The following is a 27,200-nucleotide window of genomic DNA, read 5'->3' as shown; positions in this document are numbered from 1 at the left end:
ATACTAGAATTACGGCTGATGAATTTCAACTGACAAATGCCAACATAACAAGGATATTGAAAACATGGTGTCATTGTGATACAGTACTTCTAATCAGAAAGTGCATATTCAAAGAGTACATCCATTGGATGGGAAACAACTGAATATCATCAAGGCAGTCTGATGTCACACACACGCACAAGATATTGTAGAGTTCTCTGCATATGTGAACACCAGAAGCGTTCGCATATGTAAAGATTGAATCCATAAAATGTATATACTTGTGTATCTCACAAATGTAGACACACATTGTGTGTCTACGTTCACACAAGAATATACTTTTCAAAAAGAGAAGACTCACCTAGGTCAGCTAACAAATATTCAAAATTACAAATTTGTGATAAGTGAAAAAAAAAAAAAAGCTCAAAATCATTAAGCTTAAAAGTGAAAAAAAAAACACAAAGAGCTTTTTTTTCTGAGATGTATACAGTAAAATTTTACTGCAGACATCTTCAGAGTTGGGTGATGTTCCAAAGACTGAAAATGTGCAACTATCATGCACAAAAAAAAAACAAAAACAAAAAAAAAAAAAAAAAAACATACAACTGGAAACCACACAGTAGAAGCCTAATTAACCAAACTAATCTTGACTAGGGGGAGGGGTGCCCAAACAACATAAAAATTAACTTAGTTAATTAAAATAATGTACATAAGGAAAACATCTTTTATTTAGCAACTAAGTTGCTCAATTATTTTAAACAAAACCATTACACTCTTCTTGCATCTCCAGCTATATCATTGCTGTGTACAGGCATTTAAAAGCCTATGAATGTGATGGCCCACCATAAATGGCCCCTGCGAATAATTTTCATATTTTTTTATAAACCAATATATAGAATTAACATAACTAAAGTACTCATATTCTGGGACCTAAAGACCAAGTTGATTGCATTCATATTTGGAATCAACCTCTCAAAGAAATATAGAACCTTCCCCCTCTGTAAAAATATTCCAAAACTTAACAGGACAATGGCAGCTTAGACATGCAAATACATTTATTTTGCAAATTTTTGAATAGAATGACGACAAAAGGAGGTTGCTTTTTTATTTGGAAAATAGTACTGATGCCATTTTAAGCCTCCTAAAATGAGAGTGCATTACCACTAAAAAATTGTTCTATGAGAATAGCAACAGCATTGAAAGAATATAGACAGAAGAAAGAAGTGAGACAAGATGAGATCCTAAAATGTCAATGGATCGTTAGAAGGATGATGCCAATATTTGAGAATGCAGGATGGCTTTGTGTTACCAGCTGAAAACAAAAACGTACTGCTCCATGGCTGAGGAGATATCCATCATAATGAACAAAATCGAAGCCACCCACTGCAGCAGTTGCACTCAGGTAGTAGCTGATATTTAAGACAACTGTGTATGAACTGCTAAGAAATGTGCTTCTTCATTACGCATAAAAGATTTTCCATTCATGCCAGTTACTCACTGAAACTCAAGTGGCTTTTGCAAAGGATTATCTGGCATAAATGGAACTGATGAATGCCTAGCCTAGGGGTTCAGAAAGCTAACAACTCTCTGATTTAGGCAAAACCCATCAATTTACATAATCCAAGAACACCTATAGCAGGAGTGGCCAACTTAATTTGTGATGCGATCTACTTTGTTGCTTCAAAATGTGTCGCAATCTACCATCTCAAAAATTTCATTGAACAAGGTGCACAAATCGAGGGATGACTGTTTATAAAATGACTGTTTAGAAATATTTAAAATTCGTTGTGATCGACCAAAATTAAATCCGCGATTGACTCGTTGGCCACCCCTGACCTATAGCATCCATCTAAATCTTTGGGTATCTCAGGGCTGGAATTAGTAATGAGCAGTAGCACACTTGCTCCAGATCACAGTTATGAGAAGCCCAGAAAAATTACTGTTGATCCAGGGTGTACACAATCTTATTTTTAGGGCCTCTAAAAATGTATGCCAGGGGGCCCCAGTTTTTTTAGTAGATATAAGCAACAGGATGTATACAGAGAACTACAGGTTTCCAACATTGTGGCCAATTTCTTTCCTGATAAAAAACCACTAACTTTTGGCCAAGAAATTATTTGAAAGATTAAGTGTGCCATATTGTAGTCAAGTGATCAATATTGAAAGTACAGTAATATATATTTGAATTTACTGTGGTTCAACACATGACCACTAAATACAGTTTATGCTATTATTTTTTTTGTCAAATGATTAGTTGTAAACACCTCCAATCTATATTTGGTTATATGAGAATGTAAACTAAATATTTCACCATTCACACTATTTCAGAACTGAACTGCAACATCATACATGAAGCATTATGGCTGATATAATGCACTCCACCATTGAAAATTAAAACTCTGTCTTTTGCTTCCAGCACACTGCAGCCACCACAGTGAATGACCGTTGCCCTGAAACTAAGCAACAACTCTCTTTGTCCTCTAATAGCAAGTTTGGAATTAATTAAATATATGTAGAAATGTTAATCACTTTTTCCAATGGAGACTCTTTCTCATAGCCATTCTCAGTCTTATGTTATATGACCTTATATGAATACAAAATGAAATGATCTGTATAATTTCTATTCCTCTTTTCTTTGGTTGGATTACTGTTTTAAATCTTTCGAGCCTAATATTTTCTCAGAGCATTTCAGTGAAATCATTCTTGTAGGAATGAAATTCTTTATTCTGCATTCCACATTAAAATCTCATATGTGTATAAAAATACACATTTCTACATTTTACTGTAATACACCTGATGGTTCTAATGGTTGTTCTACTGAATCCTCAGTTAAAGACAAAGCTGATTTATTAGCATCAGTTTTTTTTATAACTCTTCTATTGATGATCTTGGCAAATCATCTCCTACCATATCAATGTCTCAAATGGGTTTCCTGACAGAAGGACGTTAGAAGAATTCTGACAATCTTGAAAAACAAGTGCCTGAGCTTGCTTCTGTTTTGTGTCATTCTTTTATAGTTGTTTTTTTTTTTTTTCTTTCACAGAAATTTACCCATATTTAGCCAGTTCCTGAAATGGGCAACAAATATCTCCCTTCCAATTCATCTCATTGCACTTCTCAATCATCTCATTGCACTTACCTCTAATTTTTCCAAGGTAATGGTGATATCCATCAACTATTAAAACTATCTAGAAACCTTCTATCTGATCAATGGTCAGCAATATGGATTCTGTCAGCATTGATCCACTGGTGATATATTTGCTTGGACAAATTTAATGGAAAAGTTTGGTGAAACTCAAGCAGTTCTTGATAATTCCAAAGCTTTTGATTATATTTAGCATAAAGGACTTCAAAGAAGCTCTGACCTTGTGGATTGCCATCTGTTTTTTGTAATTGGATCACCAGTTTTCTCTCTAACCACTCGCTCCAGATGAAGATAGATGGGAGTACTGTATTCTAACTTCAACTAAAGCTGGTGTTCCCTAAGGTGCAGTTTTCTGCCAGTCTTTTCCTCTTTTTTTATAAACAATCTTCTTCCAGTGACTGTAAATCCTATCCATAGTTTTGTTGATGATAACACACTACATTCCACCATTTGAGAAAACTTATACTACACAAACAGATTCAACTTCTCAAATAATCACCATCAATTCCTTAAATGCTGATCTCCAGATCGTTTTCCAAATGGATGAGTGAAGAAAACTTATTTAACTTTAATCTTTCTAAAACTCTTTCCATTTCTTGAAAAAAAAAAAAAAAAAAAAAAAAGGATTTTTAGACAAGATCACAAATCTCTATTGGGGATTAGAAATTGGAGTTGCCCAACTTCTAATCTACCTTAGTATAAGCAGATCACAAATATTGCTTCCTCTGCATCAAAGAAACTGGATCTGATTTTCTTTTCTGCTTTTAGCATTACTTTTCTTCTAAAGAATCAAATCACTATGAATCTCAAATCCATCTTACAATGGAATATCATTCTCATATCTAAGATAGTGCCCTCAAGCTCTGTAACTTTATTCAAAAGAGAGCAGTCAGTTTAATTAATGACTTGCTATTATGAGGTCTGTACACCCTGTCTCACAGATGTTCAGTTTCTACTACATGATTTTTCTATACTTCTGTACGCAGTGTTCTTCTGAATTGGCATCTGTAATTCCACTGCCTTCCGAACCAATCCAAACACATGCCCCAACAGTCAACATCCATTCACCGTTCATCTCTAAACTCTCAGAACTAAACTTTTCCTCTTCTTCATTTATCCCTTCAACTTCTGTTCTCTGGAACAGCCTTGCTTCATGTGCATTCCCCAAAAATTAAAATCTAATGTCAACAAGTATCTTCTGTCTTTTTTTTAAACTTTTAATGCATGCATGGCACTAAGTACTATAGGTTCTAATACCTTTTGTGTTTGGCGGGTTTCATAAAAAATTTGTTCAAAGAAAGGTGCCGTGAACAGAATCTGCATATTAACAATGAGTCCTCCATGGCAGTATAGTGGTTTTGTCACTCAGTTGGTTAGGTCTGTGTTCGAACTTGAACACTCGAGGAATTTCTAAAGGCATCTTCAATCAGGGCTGTAGTTAGTAAATTTCAGGTGAAGGGAGTCGGGTTTCATCCCAGTGAGTTATTCCTAGTTTTTCAGCCTGCACAATGTGCAACTTGGCATGTGAACACACACTTATACAGATATAATACACCATGACCTAAAGTCTGATGCACCTGAAAAAATAACAGAATTGTTGAATTCAAAGGAATTCAACTTCTTTTCCCTCATCTCACCAAAAATCCTTGCAAATCAATATTTATGATTGATAAAATCTATTACCTGTGCAAATTAGATTCTGCAGTTCATAATATACATGAAGTAACATTGATCCTACAGGGTAATTCAATTCTCATTTTCTAATATAGTTTTCATTTAATTAATGATAGCCTAATATTAAACTAGATCTTGTTTTAGTAATTTTATGTGAAGACATTGTAGCAAAGAAGTCACTAAAGAAACAAGGACGAAAAAAATCTGAAAAACATTTGATGCATTCAATCTGTTATTAAAACAGATTCAAAAACACAAAATACACATGGCGAAGTATTTTATTTAACCCCAGGGGCTCACATCTGGTGAGTATGGGCTTGGCAAACCCAGGGTCCTGAGCTGGATATCATCATTCTTCTCTTTCTTGGTGATTCCTTTCTACTTATTTTTTTTTGGCTGGTGCCTCACATGGCTAATAATAATAATAATAATTTGAAAAAAAAAAAAAAAAAAAAAATACCTCACCTTTATTAAATATTCATTGCTATTTTATTTTATTTTTTGAACCCTTTATAAAGTATTAGTGATACTCCTTTCATAAAAAATGACATATTTAAAATTAAATATTTTACATCACCTCATTGTATTTATTACATATTCCTATTAAATTTCTGACTGGGCTGTGGGCAAATTTTTAAAATGTATAATAATTAAGTATAAACAGCTGATAAAAGGTTAAAGCATACATAAACCGTCATATATAGCTGCCAATAGCACAACTTTCGATAAAAAAGAAAATTATTTTTGCCACTTTCGTAAGTTTTTTTGGATCCATTTCAAGGTCATTCATGGTAGTTGCAGGTCATAAGTTCTAAGCGATCGCCCCCCCCCCACTTTCCTTCCATCCACACACATCACTTATCCTCTTAATGATGCTCTACAAATACAAAAAATGCATTTTTAAAAATGCAAAGAAAAAATATACACAAAACTGCTTCACTGATGCGTGGATGCGCGAAAACACGTGTCTTTTGGGTGTTTAAATAAGTGACCAGTTTATGCAAACATACTATTACAGTCAATAAATATCATGTGCTTCTCGCTCTCGCAAGGTACACCTGCTGCCCTACTTAGACCCGGCTGCTAAAGATGTGGAAAAAAAAAACAAAACTCCGCATGATCACTGCAAAATATGCCTTTAATGATACTGCATCTACAATGCGGTTCACTTAACTGTAATATTTGATTTGGGGATGCACACCTTTCTTTTAATAAAGTTAATCCTTCAAATACAAATTTAATTTAGATTTTTCAGAATCACTAACGGCCAAGGTGATTTAACTCACCTTGAAGGCATGGATATGATGCGAACGGAAAGGGCAACGTACACTAACATGCTTCGCGATAAGGAAGAGCAATAAATAGAAATCGAATGATTACTAACCTTTATTTACAACTTCCCAAGAAATTTCAAACACCCACCGATTTTCTGCTTCAGCTGTTGCACCTCTATCAAGAAGCAAATCCTCAATCCCTTCGAGTCGATAGAAACGTTTAGACATTCGAGTGGCCATGCTGTCTGCCATGACCTTCTTCGCAGGGAGGAATAACTCCTCACACTAGTTTCGCGACGAAGTGCGATAGCAAACCTCTAACTAGAGCAAACGCCTCCAAGATAAAACCAATCTCTAAATTATATCTATATATATAACGAAAATTATATAGTAATTATTTTCATTTTATTTTTCTCCGTGAATGCATTTTATGTAAAGAAATTAAGTCTAAAATGAAACTTGGTCCCAGGAAGACAAAACCGCAAAGACATAACTATCAATTCTTGGCACCCCCACCAAGAATTTCCCCACCCCCAAAAGTGATCTTTAAAAATAATGCAAACTGTGGGGCTCCTTGGGCCTCTCACCACTGTGATGGACTTGGTGGTATTTTTTACAACTTTCAAGCAGTATTTGGATTTGCGGATGGTGGGGGGGGGAGGGATCTTGGTCTAGAAGATTCAAACCTCGTCAAGAGTTCAACCTAAACGCCGAGGCGTAATTAGACTATGGTGGGGGTGACCCCGGGACCAAAGACGCCAAATGGAGTTAAAGACAGAATAACTGAATCTTTTTTTAATTTTTAAAACATGAAAATCATTATTATAACCAATTATAAAAACCTATTACTGTAACCTAAAAAGCTATCATTAGCTAATAGGATAATAATTTTTTATATTAATTATAATTTAATTTGCGAAAACAAAGGCGTATTAAGGCCAGAAGCATCAAAATTTCTAGTTTTGCTTCTGCTTTTTCATTTTATAATACATACCATAAAAACTTCATTTGATTTGGAATTTCTCTTACTTCATTTTCTTATATCTTCATTTATGTTTATTATTCTTCATTTTCTATAAAGAATAATAAACATAAATCTTTTCACTTAAAAATCGTACATGTTACCTCATTCCATATATTACCTAATTCCAATAAAATTTTGCACTGCTGAATGTCCTATATGAAAATTAGAATTCATATCAGTAGAAGATAAATACTGATTAGAACTACAGTATTTCTCCTTCGAAAAAACCAGAGAACCCTATTTCTTTCCTTTTTGCTTTTTTTGAAGGAATTTAATATTACATCTTAATCTGGAAACATCGCTTAATAAAATTTCAGACAACTGTACAGAAATACGCAACATAACTGGAAAAAAAAAAATACAATATAATGAATTAATAAATAAAATTAATAAATAAATTAAATAAAATAAATAAAAACGCAAAATCAATATAAACAGCTTTCCAACAGAAATAATAGTAATCCAGATACACTATCTTGTAGAACTTCCATCTACCTGCACTGTTTACGAAACAGTGCAGTTAGTTTAACTTCTGTTCCGGGTAAAATAATGGAATCGCTGGTTAAAGATGCATTGCAGGATCATCTAGACAGGACTGCAGCAATAATTCAGACACAGCATGGGTTTGTTAAGGGAAAGTCTTGTCTGACAAATTTGATAGGATATTATGATGTGGTTACAAAGGAACAGGATGCAAAAAATAATTTTGATATCATATATTTGGATTTCAGGAAAGCTTTTGACACTGTTGTGCATGGAAGACTATTGTACAATTGGAGCAGAATGGTATTAAGGGTAAGTTGCTACAATGGATAAAAGGATGGTTAAGTGCGAGAAGATAGAGGGTGGTAATCAATGGATGCTGCTCTTCTTGGACTAATGTTATTAGTGGAGTCCCACAGGGTTCGGTGTTAGGTCCACTGTTGTCTTGTATATTTATCAATGATATTGATGAAGGTATATCAGGCTTAATGTCGAAGTTTGCAGATGATACAAAGGTTGGCAGGGTTGTTAATGACAGTAATGGCAGTGTGCTACTGCAACAGGATCTAGATAATTTGGGCAGATGGGCTAAGAAGTGGCAACTGAAGTTTAACCTTGACAAATGCAAAGTACTGCATATGGGTAGAAGTAACCCCAGAGAAACGTACCAACTGTGTGGTACTACACTTAAGGTGGTAGAAAATGAAAAAGACCTGGGAGTAATTGTGCAGGCAGATATGAAGTTCTCTGAGCAATGCAGACAGGCTGCCAGGGCAGTTCATGGGGTTTTGTCAATGATATATAGGAATTTTGCTAGCAGGGAAAAGGAGGTGATTGTCCCTCTGTATAAGGCAATGGTCAGGCCACGCCTTGAGTACTGCGTACAGGTCTGGAGGCCTCATTTTAGGAAGGATGTAAATTTACTTGAGCGTGTACAGAGAAGGGCAACAAGATTGGTGAGGTGAATGAAGGGATCCTCTTATCAAGAGAGAGGCTTAAGTTCTGCAAATTGCAGTGGCTGGAGACTAGGCACCTGCGCGATGATCTGATTGAGGTGTATAAGGCCTTGAATGGGTTCAGCACGCTGAATTCTGATGGGATCCTTCCACTTGTTCAGATTACGAACCTAAGGGGGCATAAATTCAAATTACGAAAGGACAGATGTAGAATATATGTGCGGAAATTTGCCTTTAGCTAGCGGGTGGTTAATTGCTGGAACAAACTTCCATCTGTCGTTGTGGAAGTTGATAGGTTGAATAAATTTAAGGAGGAACTGGACAGGCATTTGGAGGGAATGGTGTGATTTTTTTTTTTTTTTTTTTTTTTGGCTGATGCTGCATAAGCTCATACATTTGCTTTCTTGCATCACATGCCACTACTACTACTACTACTAATACTAGTTCGCTCAGTGGTTAGTTGTTGTTGTTGTTGTAGAGTTTTAGGCGAATCAGCAACTTAGGCCATATTGCTGCATATATAATATGTTTCTAAATTGCTTGTGTTCTGTGGTTGATTTGCTGTTTGCTGGATGGAAAACCCGAGTTGGTGGGATAAAAAACCATGCTACCCTCGCCAAAGATGACTAACTCAGCCACGTTGTCAAAAAGGGCCCTTAAAAATGCGTGCATTATTGAAGAGGATTCTTTGCAGTTGTTGCAAATAATTCACGCCAAAAAAGACTAACCTACAAAAAAAGATCCTTAAAAATTCCTCGTATCATTGGTGGGATACTTTGCAGTTGTTGCTGGGTTTTTTTTCTCCAACGCAAGTAAAACTCAATTATTGCTATGACTACGTTTTAATTGGGTTCAGTGTTATATGTCTGTAACTTTTATGTAATCATTCCACATATGTTAAACCCAGGGGCTCACATCTGGTGAGTATGGGCTTGGCACACCCAGGGTCCTGAGCTGGTTACCATCATTCCATCATTCTTCTCTTTCTTGGTGAATCCCTTCTACTTCTCTCTCTCTCTCTCTCTCTCTCTCTCTCTCTCTCTCTCTCTCTCTCTCTCTCTCTCTCTCTCTCTCTCTCTCTCTCTCTCTCTCACAGAAACTCAGAATTTTTTTAGTGCTGCTGCAGCATCAGCTTCGGACTTCCTTGCACCATATAGTAATAATATAGTAACAAGGTGCGAACAATAATAATACTATTGACAGGAACAGAACCATGAGTTTTCTACGCATCACAGAAAGACAGCGATCATTACTACTGTACTATCCGCGATTGTGTATTTTATAGATTACAATAGATTCAGATCTGGAGACTGGGGAGGGACCAGAGGAAGGTAATTTACTTAAACCATTATATTCAAACCGCTCATGAACAGATCTAGCACAGTGAACAGATTTATTATCATCTTTCAGGTGGCCGTCTCCTTCAAAGTATAAAGAAAGCAATGAAAGGTAAATGATGTAATAAATTTCTTAAAAATACGGCAGCAGAAATTGTTATGTTTTCTTAGATATAAAATTACTCCTGCATGCGTTGACAATATAACCTACACAAGCATTCCATATTCGTTTCCACAATAACATAATCAAAAATCTGCTAAAAAAAAAACTACTTGCTCATAAAGTTCTTAAAAATAGTAAGAAATTTTGAAAAGTTTAAAAAATATATTCTACCCCACAAACACTAATTCTGATACAGCTTGCGATATAGTGAATAGTGTAAAGAGAAATGTATGCAAAACAAGAATTGGTTTAAAATTGTGCAAGAGACAGCAGCGAACAGGCAGATGAGTCGTGGATGCGCTTACAAATTTTTCAAGAGGCTTTACCATCGGGTTGCATATTAACAAATTGTAATTACAGGCAACAGCTCAGATTGCAATAGCAAATTTATTGTGCAGGACAAAGAGCTCATGCTGTTTCCCTACAACTGAAATTTTATTTCATTTTTACCCTCCTAGCAAAAATATGCCCATGCTTTAGCATAAACGCACACATTTGACCTTCATAAAAAAAAAATAAATAAAAAATAAAAGATATTACGGTCCACTGTAAATGATTACATCTACCCATATATTTATTTTGTCTGTAAATTACATGTTCTCTGGACGATTTTCTGGACGAAAAAACCCCAGTTTCTGGGGGGAAACTTTGCTATCTACGCCTGACACCGACTAACTCAGCCACTGAGTGGAATATGCCCACTAAAGTTCCTTGCGTCATCGACGGGATTCGAATCCGGGCCTTTTCCACCCGATGTGGGGAGGACGGTGAAAGTACCACTCTGTTACCCGCGCAGACTGACCTTCACAAAGTCAATCAAGGCATATAAAATAAATATGAAGCAATGAAGAGAATATAAGTATGGGCAAAGAGAAAAAAAGTTACTGATATGAATGCTAATCCTTGAAGAAAGTGTTGAAAGCAGGCCGAACAAACTCCTTAAAAAACTTTTGCTGGAACTCCAGGTGTTCACAGGAGTGTCCATAAAAGAGTACACTATTCATAGAGAACTTCACAAAATGGGTACCTAGTGCATCATTCGCGTACCACGGAACAGTGGAAACTACGTCGGCTTACAGTAAGACCAGTATCCATTCGAACAGTCCAATGAAGAGCAGAAACAGGATGCGTCTGTATTTACACAAAAATTAACAGGATATTTCAACATACTCGTGTTGTAAACATCAGTGACCGGTTTTTTTGAACATTAATATTTGACAAGGGTAAAGCCGGATTTAACAGTCTTACTTATTTAGAGAATTGAATAAAAATGTTCAGTCAAATTAATATTTCTTTCATTTTTTCTGTAATTTATGAGTGGAACGCGAATAGCACAGAGGCATCGTCACTGTGCATCTCACACCAGGTGGAAAAGGCCCGGGTGCGAATCCCGCCAATGACAATGATGTGAATAACTTTTATGGAACTTTTTTCCCTTCGTGGTTGGTCTCAAGCATAGACGACAAGGTTCACCCCCCCCCCACAGAAACTCGTGTTTCTGAGGAGGCAAACAGAAAAATCGGCCAGCGAACACACGCAATTCACGAACCCAGGTTCTCACATCTGATGAGTATGGGCTTGGCACACCCAGGTCCTGAGCTGGATATCATCATTCTTCTCTATCTTGATGATTTCCTTCTCTCTCTCTCTCTCTCTCTCTCTCAGGGATAACTCAGAAATTTTTTTTTTTTTTTTTTTTGGCTGGCTGCCTGGTGTGGCTTCCTTGCACCATATGGTTAATTATAATAATAATACTAATAATAATATGCTTGGGCACATAAATGAACATTACGTATGGCTCTAGTGTGACATTTAGTAGACATTTAATATTTAGTGGAGCTACAGTAAAAATGCACACAAGGGCCATGAATATTAATCCAGTATTCATTTGCAGCGTTGACGTTGCAATCTTATTGTTCGTTCCTGCTCAATATAGCACGCAAAACACGTAAAGCACAAAACACAGTAATACTTGAATTAATTCAGACTGCAAATTTGTAGGACTTTCAGTCTGTAGCACAGTTTCGTAAAAAGGTTGGAGGTTACACCTTATAACTTATTGAATATGTCCATAGTCAAGCACAACACAGAATGATTCTACAACTTTCACCAAACAGAGATCTACAGTGTCTTTAAAGAATGCCACCTGCTCCCCGTACGTCAGTGCATTGTACAAAGCGATCAACGTTTCTTAATAACGTCAGCATTATAATAATTTTAAAACTCATGAAGTAATTTTCTGATTTTTTAAATCACAGGGCTAAGGCGTTTACCATTTCTTAAATAAAATATACCAACAAGGGATGAATTCCAGATGCCACAGTTTAACCCACGTTAAACAGAGATACGAGGGGTTTCCGAAAATTAAAGTAACACATTTTTTCTCTCGATGATGTTTAATATTACGAATTTGAAATTAAATTACACACCAAGAAAAAAGTGAACACGCACTACTTCTCCACAAACTCTCCAGTTTTATTGATGCACTTGTCCCAACAATGGATCAGTTTATCAATACTAGTACTGAAGAAGTCAGGGCCCACACGCAGTAACCAACCTCGCACCGCCTCATGATCTTCCTCATCCGTGGTGAAACGTTTTTTTTTTCAGAGAGCCGAAAAAATGGAAGTCTGAAAGTGAAAAATCTGGGTTGTAGAGGGGGGGGGGATGTGACAAAGTTTCCCAACGATTACGGAGCAACCACTCACGAGTGGTGTGGGCAGTGTGTGGAGTTGCGTTGTTGTGCAACAAAATCACGCCGCTTGTCAGGAGTCCTGGTCTTTGCATCGAAAGTTGGCTTTCAGTTTTTCCAACGTTGCACAGCTTTACTTTACAGTAAAGCTGTTCATTGATTGTTCCTCCCTTCGGCAAGAAATCCACAAACAGGACGCCTTGGCGATCCCAGAACACTGTGGCCATGACTTTTCGACACTGGAAACAGTTTTAAATATTTTGCACACAGGAGATTGTGGATGTTTCCAGGTCATGGAGTCTTGTTTGCTCTCCGGGATAAAGTGATGAACCCACGTTTCCTCTGCTGTGACTATGCGAGCGAGAAAATCATCTCCTTCGTCGCAGTATCGAAACAAGTTCTCCAGACACTTTCCCATGCGTTTTGCTTTGTCTTCCTCTGACAATTGTCGGGGCACCCAGCGGCAACACACCTTTCCAAAGCCAAGGATATCGTGAACAATTTGGTGAACGGTCGACTTACTCATATTCACTATTTCTGCAATTTCACGCAGTTTCACTCGTGTTTTCAAGAACGATTCCCTAAATGCGCAAAATGATGTCTTCTGTCTTGGTCGATGAAGGCCTGCCCGCCCGCCCAACGTCAATCCTCAATGTCAACAACACGGCCCACTTTAAATTCATTGCAACAAAACACACCTGCTTCTTTGTCATCACCTTTTCGCCATAAACAGCAACCAGTTCACGGTGATTGTTACTTAGTGAAGACCCTTTTGCTTGCAAAAAGCGAATAACTGCACTAACACCAGTTTTGGACAACACTCGCACGGTAGCCGCCATTTTGCAACTAGAATCTGCTGAGAGACAACAGTGCCGCAACAGGGCATTGGCGGTCTATCTGTCCACCGCGTTTCATCCCCTTCTCTTCCACTATTATTAAGAAAAAAAAACTGTGTTACCTTACTTTTCGGAAATTCCTCATATGTTGCAGCATATACAACCCATAAATGCAAACAGAGAACGTGCATCGAAGTTGGCACAGAGTTCAGACCATCTCGAAGGTGCCTAGTCTCCAAATGCTGCAACTTGCAGTACTAAAGCCTAGCTTGGTAAGGATGGTTAGTTTCATCCAACATGCTCATAATCTTCTAATACTTTTTTAGCATTAGCATTAGTTGAGGCATATGATGCAAGGAAGTTTATACAGCATCAATCAGAAAAAAAAACAAAAAAACTTCCCATTTCGTCCATCCGGTCACTCCAAATGTTTGTCTAATTCAGCCTAACACTTATTTAAGCTACCAAATTCCAAAACAACAGATGGATGTCTGTTCCAGCAATCAACAACCTGCTGGCTAAAGGCAAACTGCCACACATCTATTTTACAACTATCTTTCCACAATTTGAATCTATGCTCCCTCAAATTCTTAGTCTGAGCAAGAGAAAGCATCCCGTCAACATTAAGCCTTCTCAAACCATTCAAGGCCTTATACACCTTGATCAGATCACCTCTCAAGTGCCTTGTTTCCATATACTGCAACTTGCAGAGGGTAAGCCTTTCTTCGTAAGCGCACCCCTTTGTTCCTCTCACCAATCTCGTTGCCCTTCTTTGTACTCGTTCTAGTAACTCTACATCCTTCGAAAAATGAGGCCTCCACACCTGCACGGAGCACCCAAGGTGTGGCCTGACCACTGCCTTCTACAAGAGAATAATCACCTCCTTGTGTCTGCTAGAAAAATTCCTATATATCATTGACAAAACTCCATGACCTGCTCTGGCAGCCCGTTTGCACTGCACAGAGAACTTCATATCGGACTGCACAATTACCCCAGGTATTTTTCATTCTCCACTTCCCTGAGTATAGTACCACACAGTTGGTACGTTTCTCTTGGGTTACTGCTACCCATATGCAGTGCTTTACATTTGTCAATGTTAAACTTCAGTTGCTCCTTCTCAGCCCATCTGGCTAACTTTTCTAGATCCTGTTACAGTAACATACTGCCTTTAATTTCATTAACAACACTGCCAACCTTTGTATTATTTGCAAACTTAGCCATTAAGCCTGATATACCTCCATCGATATCATTGATAAATACACAAAACAAAAATGGGCCTAGAACCGAACCCTGGGAGACTCCGCTAATAACATCAGTCTTCGTAGAGCAGTGTCCATATTAACACTCTCTGCCATTTCCCACTCAACCGTCCTTTTATCCGTTGCAGCAAATTGACCTTATTGCCATACTGCTGCAATTTGTACAACGGTCCTCCATGTGCAACAGTTTCAAAAGCTTTCCTAAAATCCAAGTATACCTATATGATATGAAAATTATTTTTTGCATCCACTTCCTTTATGACTACTTTGTAGTATCCAGTCAAATTAGTCAGACAAGAATTCCCCTTAACAAACCGATGCTGTGTCTGAACTATTACTACAGTATTGTCTAGGTGATCCAGTATCACCTCTTTAACCAATGACTCCATCATTTTGCCCGGAACAGAATTTAAACTAACAGGTCTATAATTATTTGTGTCACCCTTTGAGTTCCCTTTGTGAAATGTGGATACACTTTTTTTTCCTTATAACAGAACCTCGCATGATATTTTATATGCATCCCATGCATTTTTATTCTCTGTCACAGCCCTCATTAATTCATCTGACACCCATTTAGTCCTTGAACAGTATTTCTCAGTTTGTATGAAAAGCCTAGTAGCCTCCAAGATTAAGTCCCTGAAGGCTTCCAATTTAGAATTCACTGTTGGTAACATCATCATCATCCCACTATATAGAATTTAAGAATTGTCTGAGACCACTGAATTCAACTTTATGAAAGCATAAACCCTTCCCTTTACACTTGATGTTAGTTACATCTTTAAGTATATCCCACATCAGTATACTATGAACACTGTTACCTAGTGGTTCCTTTATCTGAAAATTCTTAATGCATGAATAATCACTGCTGTTAATCAAATCAAGAGTACTACTCCCTCTGGTTGCCCCTCGAACATGTTTCTGTAGAAAACAATCCTCCAATAAATCTACAAAATCTGGCCAGTGTGCGAGTGACCAACCCACAAGTTCCAGTCAATATCTGGAAAGTTAAAATCCCCCATTACAAGACATTCTGATTTGTTGGCCCACTCTATTTCTCCGCACAACTGTTCATTGTACTCATCAGAATCGTTGGGCCTATGACACACCCATGCTCTCATTTTCCCTTTCCTAGTGTTTATGTCACACCAAACAGACTCAACATTGTACTGTCCATCCATGTCAACTGGATGCACTTCCTTAGATTTTATGTGTTTCTTAACTAACAGCATAATCCCTCCTCCCTTCCTACCCTGTCTATCCGTTCTGTTCACATTGTGCTACCCAAATTCTAATTCTGCACTGCTGATATCTGCCTCTGATATCCAACCATCTACCTTTGATGCCTTGATCAGCACTTCAAATTCATCAAATTTATTTACTATACTTCTAGCATTGGAGTACATGCAAGTGTACATGCACCTGTTCTTACTCTTAGTTACCCTAACCCAGCCCATGTATTTACTCGTTTCATGATGACTCCCAGAAGCTTTTGAAATCTCCAGCAACTTGCTCTCTAGGCTGGTGCTCATTACAATAGACGCAGTGCAAGAATCGCTATTGGCCTCTGCCTGGGGCTATTGTTAATCTTTTAGTTAGTGAATCCCCCCCCCCAAGCTAGCAGCTTTCCGAACCACCTAACACTGCCTTGATAGCATCAGCAAATATTCTTGCAACCTTTCCATTTAAGTGTATTCCATCTCTGCAGAAGCAGTCTCTCCTGTTAGCAAGCACAGACTACGCTGAAAAAAATTTACCCCGTGAGCCTTACACAATCTCTCCAGGGCCGAATTGGTTGATGGCTCTCATCATATACTACCTGCTATCGTGTGTGGGCAAAGACTTGGAAATTTAACCCTAACTTTTTTTCAGCATTGACCTGTACCTGTTAAGTCCATCTGCAGATCTCTTACTCTTAAGATCATTAGTGTCAACGTGTACAACAATATCACCTTTTGTGCCCTTAAAAGATCTGCCTACAGCATCATCAACTTTCGCTCCTGGTAGGCATACCCTGGTCGTGTTCCACCTATCCTCTTCTGCATAAAAAAAATCAAATTAGTTATTAGGGTCATCCGTAATTGATTACATCTATCCATGTGTTTTGGGTCTGTAAAATGCGTGTGTTCTCTGGTCGATTTTCCTGGACGAAAAACCCCAGTTTCGCGCATAAAACTTGCTATCTACGCCTGAGACCGACTAACTCAGCCACGGAGTAAAAAAAGTCCATTAAAGTTCCTCGCCTCGTGGACGGGGTTTGAACACGAGCCTTTTCCATCAGGTGTGGGTAGGACGGTGACGATTCCACTGTGCTACCGGCGCAGACATTCTTTTGCATAACATATTCCCTGTATCCCTGACAATAGAGACAACAATAACTATTCCCTGTGGCACCAGTGCATTCTGTCTTGGAGATTTAAAAATAATTTTTTTTTTATTTATCTTATCTTTTTTTTTTTTTTCTCCAGTTTCAAACTCGTTCGAGTTGGTTTTTTTTTTTTTTTTGTTTGCAGGCATCAGAAAGAAAACTGATAGGGGACTTACCTTATCGGTTTGGGGCGGTTTTTTTTTTTTTTTTTATTAGGCTGCCAGGTATGGGCAGCCTGGTAGTGGGATTGTTGGCACCCACCGGTATTGCACTACCTCCGGTGGGTGCGGGGTGTTAGTGCAAACAACACAGACAGTGAAGGAGACCCTTAACCGGGCTTCACGTGCATAGGGATAGGCACCAGGCAACAGATACTTAGGAGGTGCCTGCTCCCTGGTGGCAGAGAGTCCTGTTTTTTTTTTTTTTTCCTTATAACATATTACACACACTTTAAGCTACAGGCCTATTAGTAGAATACTTGAACACAGAATATACAGCTGGAGATGGACGTTAGTCTGTGTGCCACCACAGATAAGTACATATATAATGAAATGCCTTGGAGATTGCCACTGTGTTTCCTGATGTACAGGAAGTGAGCTCTGGAGTTGAGTTGGGCAGCTGAGAACTTTATGGGCCCTGATATTAACTTCTTAGTAGGCATATACCCTACACCTCAAACTCTCATAGACGCCCATCAGAACACTGAGTTTGTGCCTAATTTCTTCACAGTCTCTGCACCCAGCACACAAAGACATCCTCCTTGGCTAGATCATGTTATGTTCTAGACAGATCTGCAAACATTTCACATTTCGCACATTTTTTTAGACTGTGATGCGTTTGAGAATCACCACCTTCGGTTCTCCCGCGACCCACAGTACTACCGCTACTTTGCGCTCGCTGCTTTGCTGCCCTAATCTGGGTCATAATTCCATTTAACTATAATTTAATTAATAATTAAATTTAATAAGATTAATAAATTTTACTGATTAATTGATAATACTATACTAATCTAACAGATTTCTAATACAGTGCTAAGTGTTTGGCTATTTAGTTTTACGTTAAACCCTACGCTATGAAGGTCAGCATTTACATCACGCTGTACCTTATTATTATTATCATTAGCCATATGGTACAAGGAAGCCTGAGGCTTATACTGCACCAGCAAAAAAAAAAAAAAAAAAAAAATTCCGAATTATCCCGAGAGAGAGAGAGAGAGAGAAGTAGAAAGGAATCACCAAGAAAAAGAAGAATGATGATATCCAGCTCAGGATCCTGGGTGTGCCAAGCCCCTACTCACCAGATGTGAGCCCCTGGGGTTATCGCATAACAATGGCGGCAAGTTACGAACTATTTATTGCATATTATTCTTGAGATGCGATAAATATTTTCTAAATCGGTTATTGCTGAGACTGACAAAATTGTGTAACTCCAAGAAGCCTGCTGTAAGAAGGGAGCCCTCGTGGGTAGCACATATTGGTAGGATCGTCGTCTTGCTACACCAGTTGAAAAGACCGAAGTTCGAGTCCCATTGATGATGGGAGGAATTTTTATGGGCCTTTTTCACATGACTGAGTTAGTCGGTCTCAGGCGAGTGTAGCATGGCGTTTTCTCCCGGAAATTCTGGTTTTTCGTTCAGCAAACAGAAAATCGACCTCAGAATATGCTTTTAGTTGGTTACTTTTTTTTTTCAAAACAGTTGTTAACTTTTTATATACAATTTTGTTTTTACCATATACCTTTTAGTGGCGCTAGTGTCTGATGGTTGCTGTCAAAGGTGTTTGCATTTTCGAGTGTAATTAATGTGAACAACATTGTTTGGCGTATTTTCTTAATTTATAGTTAAAGTATGAATTAATTGTAAATCTTATGCGACCTTCTTAATGAATCATATAACATTAAAAACACCAGTCTTTAATAATTTCGTAAGAGAGAGAGAGAGAGAGAGAGAGAGAGAGAGAGAGAGAGAGAGAGAGAGAGAGTCAGCCAGCAGTAGAAGGAAATCACCAAGAAAGAGAAGAATGATGATATCCAGTTCAGGGTCCTGAGCTGGATACCATCATTCTTCTCTTTCTTGGTGATTATTTATTTATTTATTTATTATTATTATTATTATTTTTATTTTTTTTTTTTTGGCTGGTGTAGCATACGCCTCAGGCTTCCTTGCACCATATGGCTAATAATAATAATAATAATAATAATAATAATAAATATTTTTGAATGATGTCTTTTGAGGTCATAATGGGCATCATAGCTAGATGTATTGCTTACATTTCGAAGGTTTGCCCGATAGACAGATCACTGGACCACCTTCTACACGTACTTATCTACTGAATGCATCGTGTCAACAAGCATCTGCCATCTCAGCCGTTTTCATTATACAGTTAAAAGAGAAATTTTTGGTGCATCTACTGTGCAACTCATGGATATTTTATACGTAAATTACGTTTAGATGTAATTAGTTAGTAATGTTTTAACTAAGTACAAAATTAAACGTTAATGAATGCAGAAAATGGAAACCATACATGAATAAACTACATCATCGCATTAATTTATAAATTATTAAAAAGTAATTGAAACACACACACTGTTGTCGAGTAGAATTTAGTCAGTCATTTATATAAGGGTTTCTAATATTTAGCGTAAATATACGAAAAAAAAAAAAAAATTAAATGTTACTCTCACACTCGCAATGTTTTTTTTTTTTTTTTTTCCCAGGTTTTAGGGAATACATAAGTATTCATTGTAATTAATATGACATTTTTTCGAAATAATTTGGTTAATTATTAAACAGGCCAAAAAAAAAAAAAAAACAGGAGAGGGAGAAAAAATGTTATGAATACCTTGCAATGGATTCCATTTCTGGGGCGAGTTGTATACCTCGAACTCTTTTAAATAAAAATGTCAATTTAGCAGTCAGTTTTCAGCTATATATATATATATTGAATTTTTTATTTTTTAATCATTTAAACTCTCGCATTCTTTAAAACAAACTTTTGTCGAGAGACGTTCGTCTTTCTATATGCGTGTCAATTTTTTCATCCTTTAGTTATTTAACTTGGATTTGGGAATTATTCCGGGTTATTAACAAAAACTTTGCATGTGATTGGAGCGGTAGTAGTAATAGTAATGGCAAATGATGCAAGAAAGCACGCTTATATAGCATTAGCCAAAAAAAAAAAAAAAAAATCAGTTGTTCACCCATCCGTATCCTCCAAGAATTTGTCTAGTCAGAAATTAAGAGAGAACAGGCTTATGGAAGACCTCATCAAGGTTTGGTTCAATTCCTAAGGTATGTTTAGGAATGTTTCTTATCTTTCCTGCTGATAGCAGGTGGCAGTCAGGTAAAATATGTTTGTACCTGACCATCACGTGTGATTTTACAGTATGGTATACTGTAAACAGTAAAATAAGTTTTTACCTAAATGCCACCTGCGACTTTCAAGGTACACAGCAGTGCACCTAGACAAATTCTTAACAAGCTCCCTGCACCTTTTACCCTTGGCGCACAATGGCCATAGTTGCCAATGCGCCTAATAAGTCCCCACGCAAGCAAACAGCACCTTTTTCTCGAACCAACAAATACCTGTTTTCACACCTCTTTAAGCCGACCAGGCTAGCCAGGTGGGTAAAGTGCCTGCCTGGCATCCCAAAAATCGCGGGTTCGAATTCCGTCTCGGGCTTGGATCAGAGTAAAAGGCAAAATAAAAAAAACCTTTGGGAGGTGCATTATGGCCACAGAAGCCGATGCGCCAACAACAACAAAAAACCCACCTCTTTATCTCTGAATATGAAAACGTCAGAAGATTATAATCTTGGATTTCTGAAAGTCGATTCTTCAGACAAAGTATACCATATTCATTTCTCTGGGATGAACCACTATCCTGTAGAGACTCAAACATTGTAGTTTTTGCTGTGTGACTGACTCATTGACTCACTTATTCATCAATATTGTAACACAGTGTTTTCCAAACTTTTGATTTTGAAATTTTTTGGTGCACCTACTGTGCACCATCACATGCTAACTCACTTAAATACGGAGGGTCCGGAGGATAGGCATGCAAAATTAAAATTTTATATCTCAGAATTGATTTATTATGTGTTTACAATCTATTTTTTTCAGACTGACACATAAAATAACTGAATAATAAACTATCACCATTTCAGTATACAATCAATCGTGCCTTATAGGCTACTAATGTGTTTTTTCATCTCACAAAGTCCTTTAGAGTTGAGAGTGAATGTAGACAACTGAATTCTCATGTCGGGTGCGACATCCAGTCTGTAACGATATTTATATTTTGTTTAAAATAAGTAAAATTCAAAGTAGCCATTCCCCTGGGAACTGTTCCGCGGAGCACAGTTTGGTAACCGTTGTTCTAACATATTTCTGATTAAGTTAGAGATTTGAAATTTGGTGCATTTATATCTAGTCTCTTTTCTTGTAGTTAATTCTCTTTTAGCTTCCTGGTAATGGGAAAATCAATAAAATTATGACAAGTTATTTAGGGAGGGATGCGTGCGTTAAAATTACAGCATGAGTTATAGTTTTTAATTAATATAAACGATCTATTTATCACGTTTAAATAATTTCACGTTTAAACACTGGCAGTTATACTGCACACCATTATTTTCTGTACACATGTACAGAAAATAATGGTACAGCTTGCACTTGTAACTGCCATTGTAACTCCCAATCTTATGCAGGGTACGGACATCGTCAGATTTGTGAAGAGCCAGAGACTTGCCTGGTTGGGACATGTTATGAGAATAGATGACAGCAGAATAACTAAAAGGATAATGAAATTGAAACCTACCGGTAGGAGGACAAGAGGAAGACCGCGAAAAAGGTGGATGGATGCCGCAGAAGAGGACTTAAAGACCATGAGAATAAGAAGTTGGAGAAGTTTGACTTCTGGGAGTGCTTACTGATGGAACATCGTTGAGAAGGCTAAGACCCCCCCCCCTGGGTTATAACGCCAGAAGAAGAAGAAAAGAAATGGTATCCAGCTATTTGTCATTGTAATTTGCCAGTATAACGTGTTAATGTGTTGAAAGCTTAATAACTTTGTAAAAAGATTTGATATCCCAACAAAAAACAAAAACTTGTAAAAACAAGTGACCCAAGTGCTTTCGCAAGCTTTGCAAAAACCACCGTGAAAAGGTTTGAGATCACACAGTGGTGTGATCTCAGTTGTGCCATGTTTGTTATCGGCTCAGCCATAAAAAGCATTGAGATGAAAAAGTTATGCCAAGCTTGATATTGGCTAAACGGATTAAAAGTTTATCATACACATGGCAGAATTATTTGAATTGCAGTTCATTCCAGGTTCGTAAGGTGGTGAATTGGTCAAGTGTATGGCAAACTTTTAAACTGGTCAGTCAATAGCAAACTTGGCATAACTTACTTTTTCATCTCAATGTCTTTCATGACTGAGCCTATAACGACTTAGCACAACTTTTTGACGTCAACGATTTTCATGGCTGGGGTTACGATGAACTTGGCATCACTGTTTGATCTCAAACCTTTTCATGGTGGAGCGTTTTGCAAAGCTTACGAAAGCACCATGCTAACCAAAATTTCCACGGATTGTCGGACGGGTTCCACATATCCAATCTCAGATTTTCCGGAAGTTGCTATTTGGTAGCCGTATCACCGCGCCAGCATGGCGTTCCGCAAAGAGTTTCCAATTCAGAAAATGTATAGCGGTCACAAAAATATTGCAGTACCTTCCTTTTTAAAAATGCATATAGTTTAATTGAATAACATTTAAAAATTTTGTTGTACCGTTCTCTGTATTTAAAATATAAATAGTTTAATTAAAAGTGAGATATTTTAATTTTTCGCTATGAATTAAACTTTTACTGTTTTATTGTTTTTAATTGAGTTTACTGTTTGTGAAAGCGGGCGGATCTTCCAATCGTCCAATCAGGATCTTATCTTGTAATCATTTCTTGTTAAAATAAAGTACTGTACAGGTGATTTAATAGACCAAGTTTTCTTGGAAACAACTTCGTGTATTTCGAATGTTCGAAATTCACACTAGTGCTGTCTTTTTCGTGTCAGTTTTCCAATTCCTATTGTAATGCAGAACTGCTATTTGCGGAGGAATCAAAAGTTAACTAAGATACCGAATTTTAAGATTTAAAGATTTCATCAAGTTGAATGCCTGGTTTGTTGATATGACGCTCGTTTCTGTGTAATGCTGTTAATTTAAGTTCGAGAGGTATGCTGAAATAGAATGAGTTGGCAGCCTCCAAACCTTGATTGTACTGTTTATAGGTAACATTGTTCTCCTTCTGGGATGTAATGCTGCCTCATAAGTTTCCACATGTGGGCTTTGCGTTGGGAAAGTTCTAAAGACTCATAAAAGGACAGGAGTGGCTGGAGAGGTGAGATGGGAAGAGTTTTTTTTTTTTTTTTTTTTTTTGGCGGTGCTGTATAAACTTTCTTTCTTTGTCACTGCTACTACTAATAATAATAATAGCAAAATACAAAAAACAAAATAATATTAATACATCAGAAGCTAGCAAGGAAATACCAGTTGGCAAAAGAAAGTGTACCGTACTACAAGGGACTGCACTGGGACCGCGCCATAATAACGGATAAGACAATCCTGCACAAAAGACGGGACTTCACCCTTGTAGACAAGAAGGAAAAGGTTACCTATCTGATTGACAGAGTGCTTAATCAGATAAGTAACCTCAAAGAGATGTGGCATATGCAACAAGTTACGACAATCCTGATAATCGCGTCAAAGACAGGTATGGTGCCAAAGACCCTACACAACAGCCTAGTAGCAATAGGTCTCCTAGCGAACATCTCCCACTCAACTGTCCCTTTATCCATAGCAGCAATTTACCTCCAATGCCACACTGCTCCAATTTTTTCAGCAGTCTTCCATGTGCAACAGTATCAAAGGCTTTTCTAAGATGCAAATATATGATATAAAAGTTATTCTTTGCATCCAGTTCCTTTGTGACTACATCATAGTATCCAATCAAATTAGTCAGACAAGACTTCCCCTTAACAAATCCATGCAGTGTCCGAGCTATAACCTTGTAAGTGTCCAGCGAACACCTACAAGGAACTCCAGAAAGTCGCAATTCTAAACACTTGTAGGACAGTCAGAGAGTTCCTCGACCAACAGTAACAGTTACTAATATTAAGAGTAGGAGACCGGCAGAATTACTTAACAAGTACAGGTCACTGTTGAAAAACAAGCAGTGAATTAGGGTTGAATTTGAAAGTGTTTGCAATTCTGCCCAGACAGGATAGGAGGGAGTATATGATAAGAGCCTTGTCGATCAATTCGGCCCTGGAAAGATTGTGCAAGGCTCAAGGGGTAGAATTTTTTTCAGCCTGGTCTGTACTTGCTAACAGGAGAGACTGCTTCTACAGGGATGGGATACACTTAAATAGAAAGGGTGCAAGAATATTTGCTGATGCTATCAAGGCAGTGCTGGTGGATCGGAAAACTGCTAGCTTGGGGGGATACAAGGACTAACAGATTAACAGTAGCCACTGGCAGAGGTGAAAGTGATTCTTGCATTGCTTCTATTGGAATTTTTTTTTTTATTTTAAGTGAACCCCAAACACTAGAGGTATTAGAACCTATAGTACTTAGTATCGTGCTTCGATTGGAGGTTGAGAAGACGAAAGAAGATATTTGTTGACATTGGACTTGAACGTCTGTAGATTGTAATTTTCAGGAAATACGTATGAAGGAAGGTTGTTCCAGAAAACGGCAGTTGAATGAATAAATGAGGAAGATGAAAAGTTGGTTCTATGGGTTTCAAGTTGGACAGTAAATGCATGTTGGCTGGTGGTGGCACGTGTTCGGACTGTTTTGAAAGAGAGAGCAGGAATTATAGAAGCCAATTCAGAAGAACAGTGCCCATTTGTAATGTGCTTGTGCCAAGAGAGACTAGAAGTTAGGGTAATCCCCAAAAGAGATATATCATTTTGCCTAGAAATCGGAGTGTCACTAAACATAAGCATAGGAGCAGAAGGATCCTTTTTGCGAGATATAAGACAAGACTGAGTTTAAGAGGTATTGAAATCAACTAAGTTGTCTTTGCCCCACTGGAGAATTACCTGAAGATCGGCATTTAAGAAATTGGTAGCAGATTTTCGAGAAGTTGAAGCTGATTGAGCAGGGCAAGGTTTCTCAAAATGGAAAGTGGAATGCAATGTGCTATCATCGGCCAAACTATGGATAGGATTTCCAGTCAATGGAAGAAGGTCAAAATATACAAGAGGAAAACAGTGGGGGAAAGAATTTAACCTTGGGGGACATCGGCATTAGTGGAGAAGTTAGAAGACAAAGAGCCATATACCATCACCCTCAATGAGCGATCAGAGAGAAAACTGGATAACCAATTACTAAATACAGTTGGCAAACCATAAGATGGAAGCTTGTTTAGAAGACCTTTATGCCAAACACGATCAAAAGCCTTTGAGATGTCAAGAGCAACTACCTGTGTTTCACCGAACCCTTCCATTGAATTAGTCCATGAATGGGTAACATAAGCAAAAATATCACCAGTGGATCGACACTGACGGAATCCATACTGGCGATCGTTGATCAGACGGAAGGTTTCTAGGTAGTTTAACAGTTGGCGATTAATTGATTTCTCCATTACTTTAGAAAGAGTAGAAGTAATTGCAATGGGACGATAATTGGATGGGAGGGATTTGTCTCCCTTTTTAGGAACTGGCTGGATATGAGAAAATTTCCAAGCAGAAGGAAAAACACCTTTGGAATAAGAAAGTGAAAAAAGGCGGCAAAGAACAGGGGTAAGTTCAGGAGCACAGGTTTTGAGAACAAGTGGAGAAATACCATCGGGACCTGGAGCTTTCTTAGCATCAAGATTCATTAAAATCCTTCTGATATCCTTTTGACGGAAGACCACAGGAGGCATTGAATGGAGCGTGTTGGGAATGGTGGGAGGTGTTTTACCAAGATCATTAATACATGAGCTGGAAGAAAAATGGGATGCAAGCAGGTCAGCTTTATCCTTGGCTGAAGTGACAACAGAACCATCTGGTTTGGACAGAGGTGGGAGCAGAGATGGGCAAAAGTTGCGGCCAATAGCTTTGGCAAGAGACCAGAATGCTCAGCTACCATTAGGGCAAGAAGCAAGTTTTCTACTCTTAGCCTGTTCAAACTCTAGTTTGGACTGATTAATAACTGCTTTACAATTGTTGCGAGCTTTGCTGTAGGCAGTAAATGAAACTGAAGAATTAGAAACAAGCCAATTACGATATGCAACATTCTTCTCTTGAACAGCCTTAGCACATTTATTGGAAAACCAAGGTTTAGATAATGGACGAGATTTTAAAGTGGAGTGTGGGATAATGGATTTCATTCCTGTAAGAATAATTTCAGTTACACGATCTGAGCAAACATTAACATCAGAAGTTTTGAAACAGTAATCCGACCAAGGAAAAGAAGAAAAGAAGTCTCGCAGGTCATCCCATTTTGCATTCTTCTAATGCCAAACAACACGAGGTTGGGAATAGCCATGAGATAAAGGATCCATTGGAGAAGAGACAATCATCAAGTTGTGATATGAAGTGCCTAAAGGACCTCTCACTTCGACCTTGTACTTAGAAGGGTTGTTTGTGAGAAAAAGATCAAGAGTATTGGCTGTATGATTAGGATTGTCCGGTATTCTTGTAGGTAAATGAACAATCTGTGCTAGGTCATTAGTAATTGCAAAAGCCTCAGCATCTCGACCTGCTGGGTCGGTGTGACTAGAAAACGGAAACAAGCTGGAGTTGTGAACATTAAAATCACCAAGGAAAATTACCTCACTGTTAGGAAAGTTGGACTGGAGAAAGTCAAGTTGCAAAGAGAGGAAGTCAAAGAGCTCCAAGTGATTAGCGGAGTTGGGAGAACGGTAGAGACAACAGATGAATTTGACACAATGAGGTAGAGAGATTTTAAGCCAGACAAGATCAAAGAGAGGAGATTCCAAATTGCCGTCTCTGACAGGGAATATCAGAATGG

General features: G+C 37.8%; 1 protein-coding gene across 1 annotated transcript in view; it reads right to left on the bottom strand.

The window, feature by feature from the left end:
• The window catches only part of Glys (glycogen [starch] synthase), an 87,257-nt gene extending 80,874 nt beyond the window's left edge, over positions 1-6,383 (bottom strand). The window contains exon 1 of the mRNA XM_090383956.1: positions 6,183-6,383. Coding sequence (XP_090240082.1) covers positions 6,183-6,324 — 142 coding nt within the window. The 5' untranslated portion in view covers positions 6,325-6,383. The remainder of the gene's footprint in view (positions 1-6,182) is intronic.
• Between the last annotated feature and the right edge of the window lie 20,817 nt (positions 6,384-27,200).

The sequence above is a fragment of the Mastigoproctus giganteus genome, chromosome 10 (assembly GCF_048544385.1).
Source record: "Mastigoproctus giganteus isolate SK-2022 chromosome 10, ASM4854438v1, whole genome shotgun sequence".
Taxonomy (NCBI): domain Eukaryota; kingdom Metazoa; phylum Arthropoda; class Arachnida; order Uropygi; family Thelyphonidae; genus Mastigoproctus; species Mastigoproctus giganteus.
This window is presented reverse-complemented; position numbering and strand designations above follow the sequence as displayed.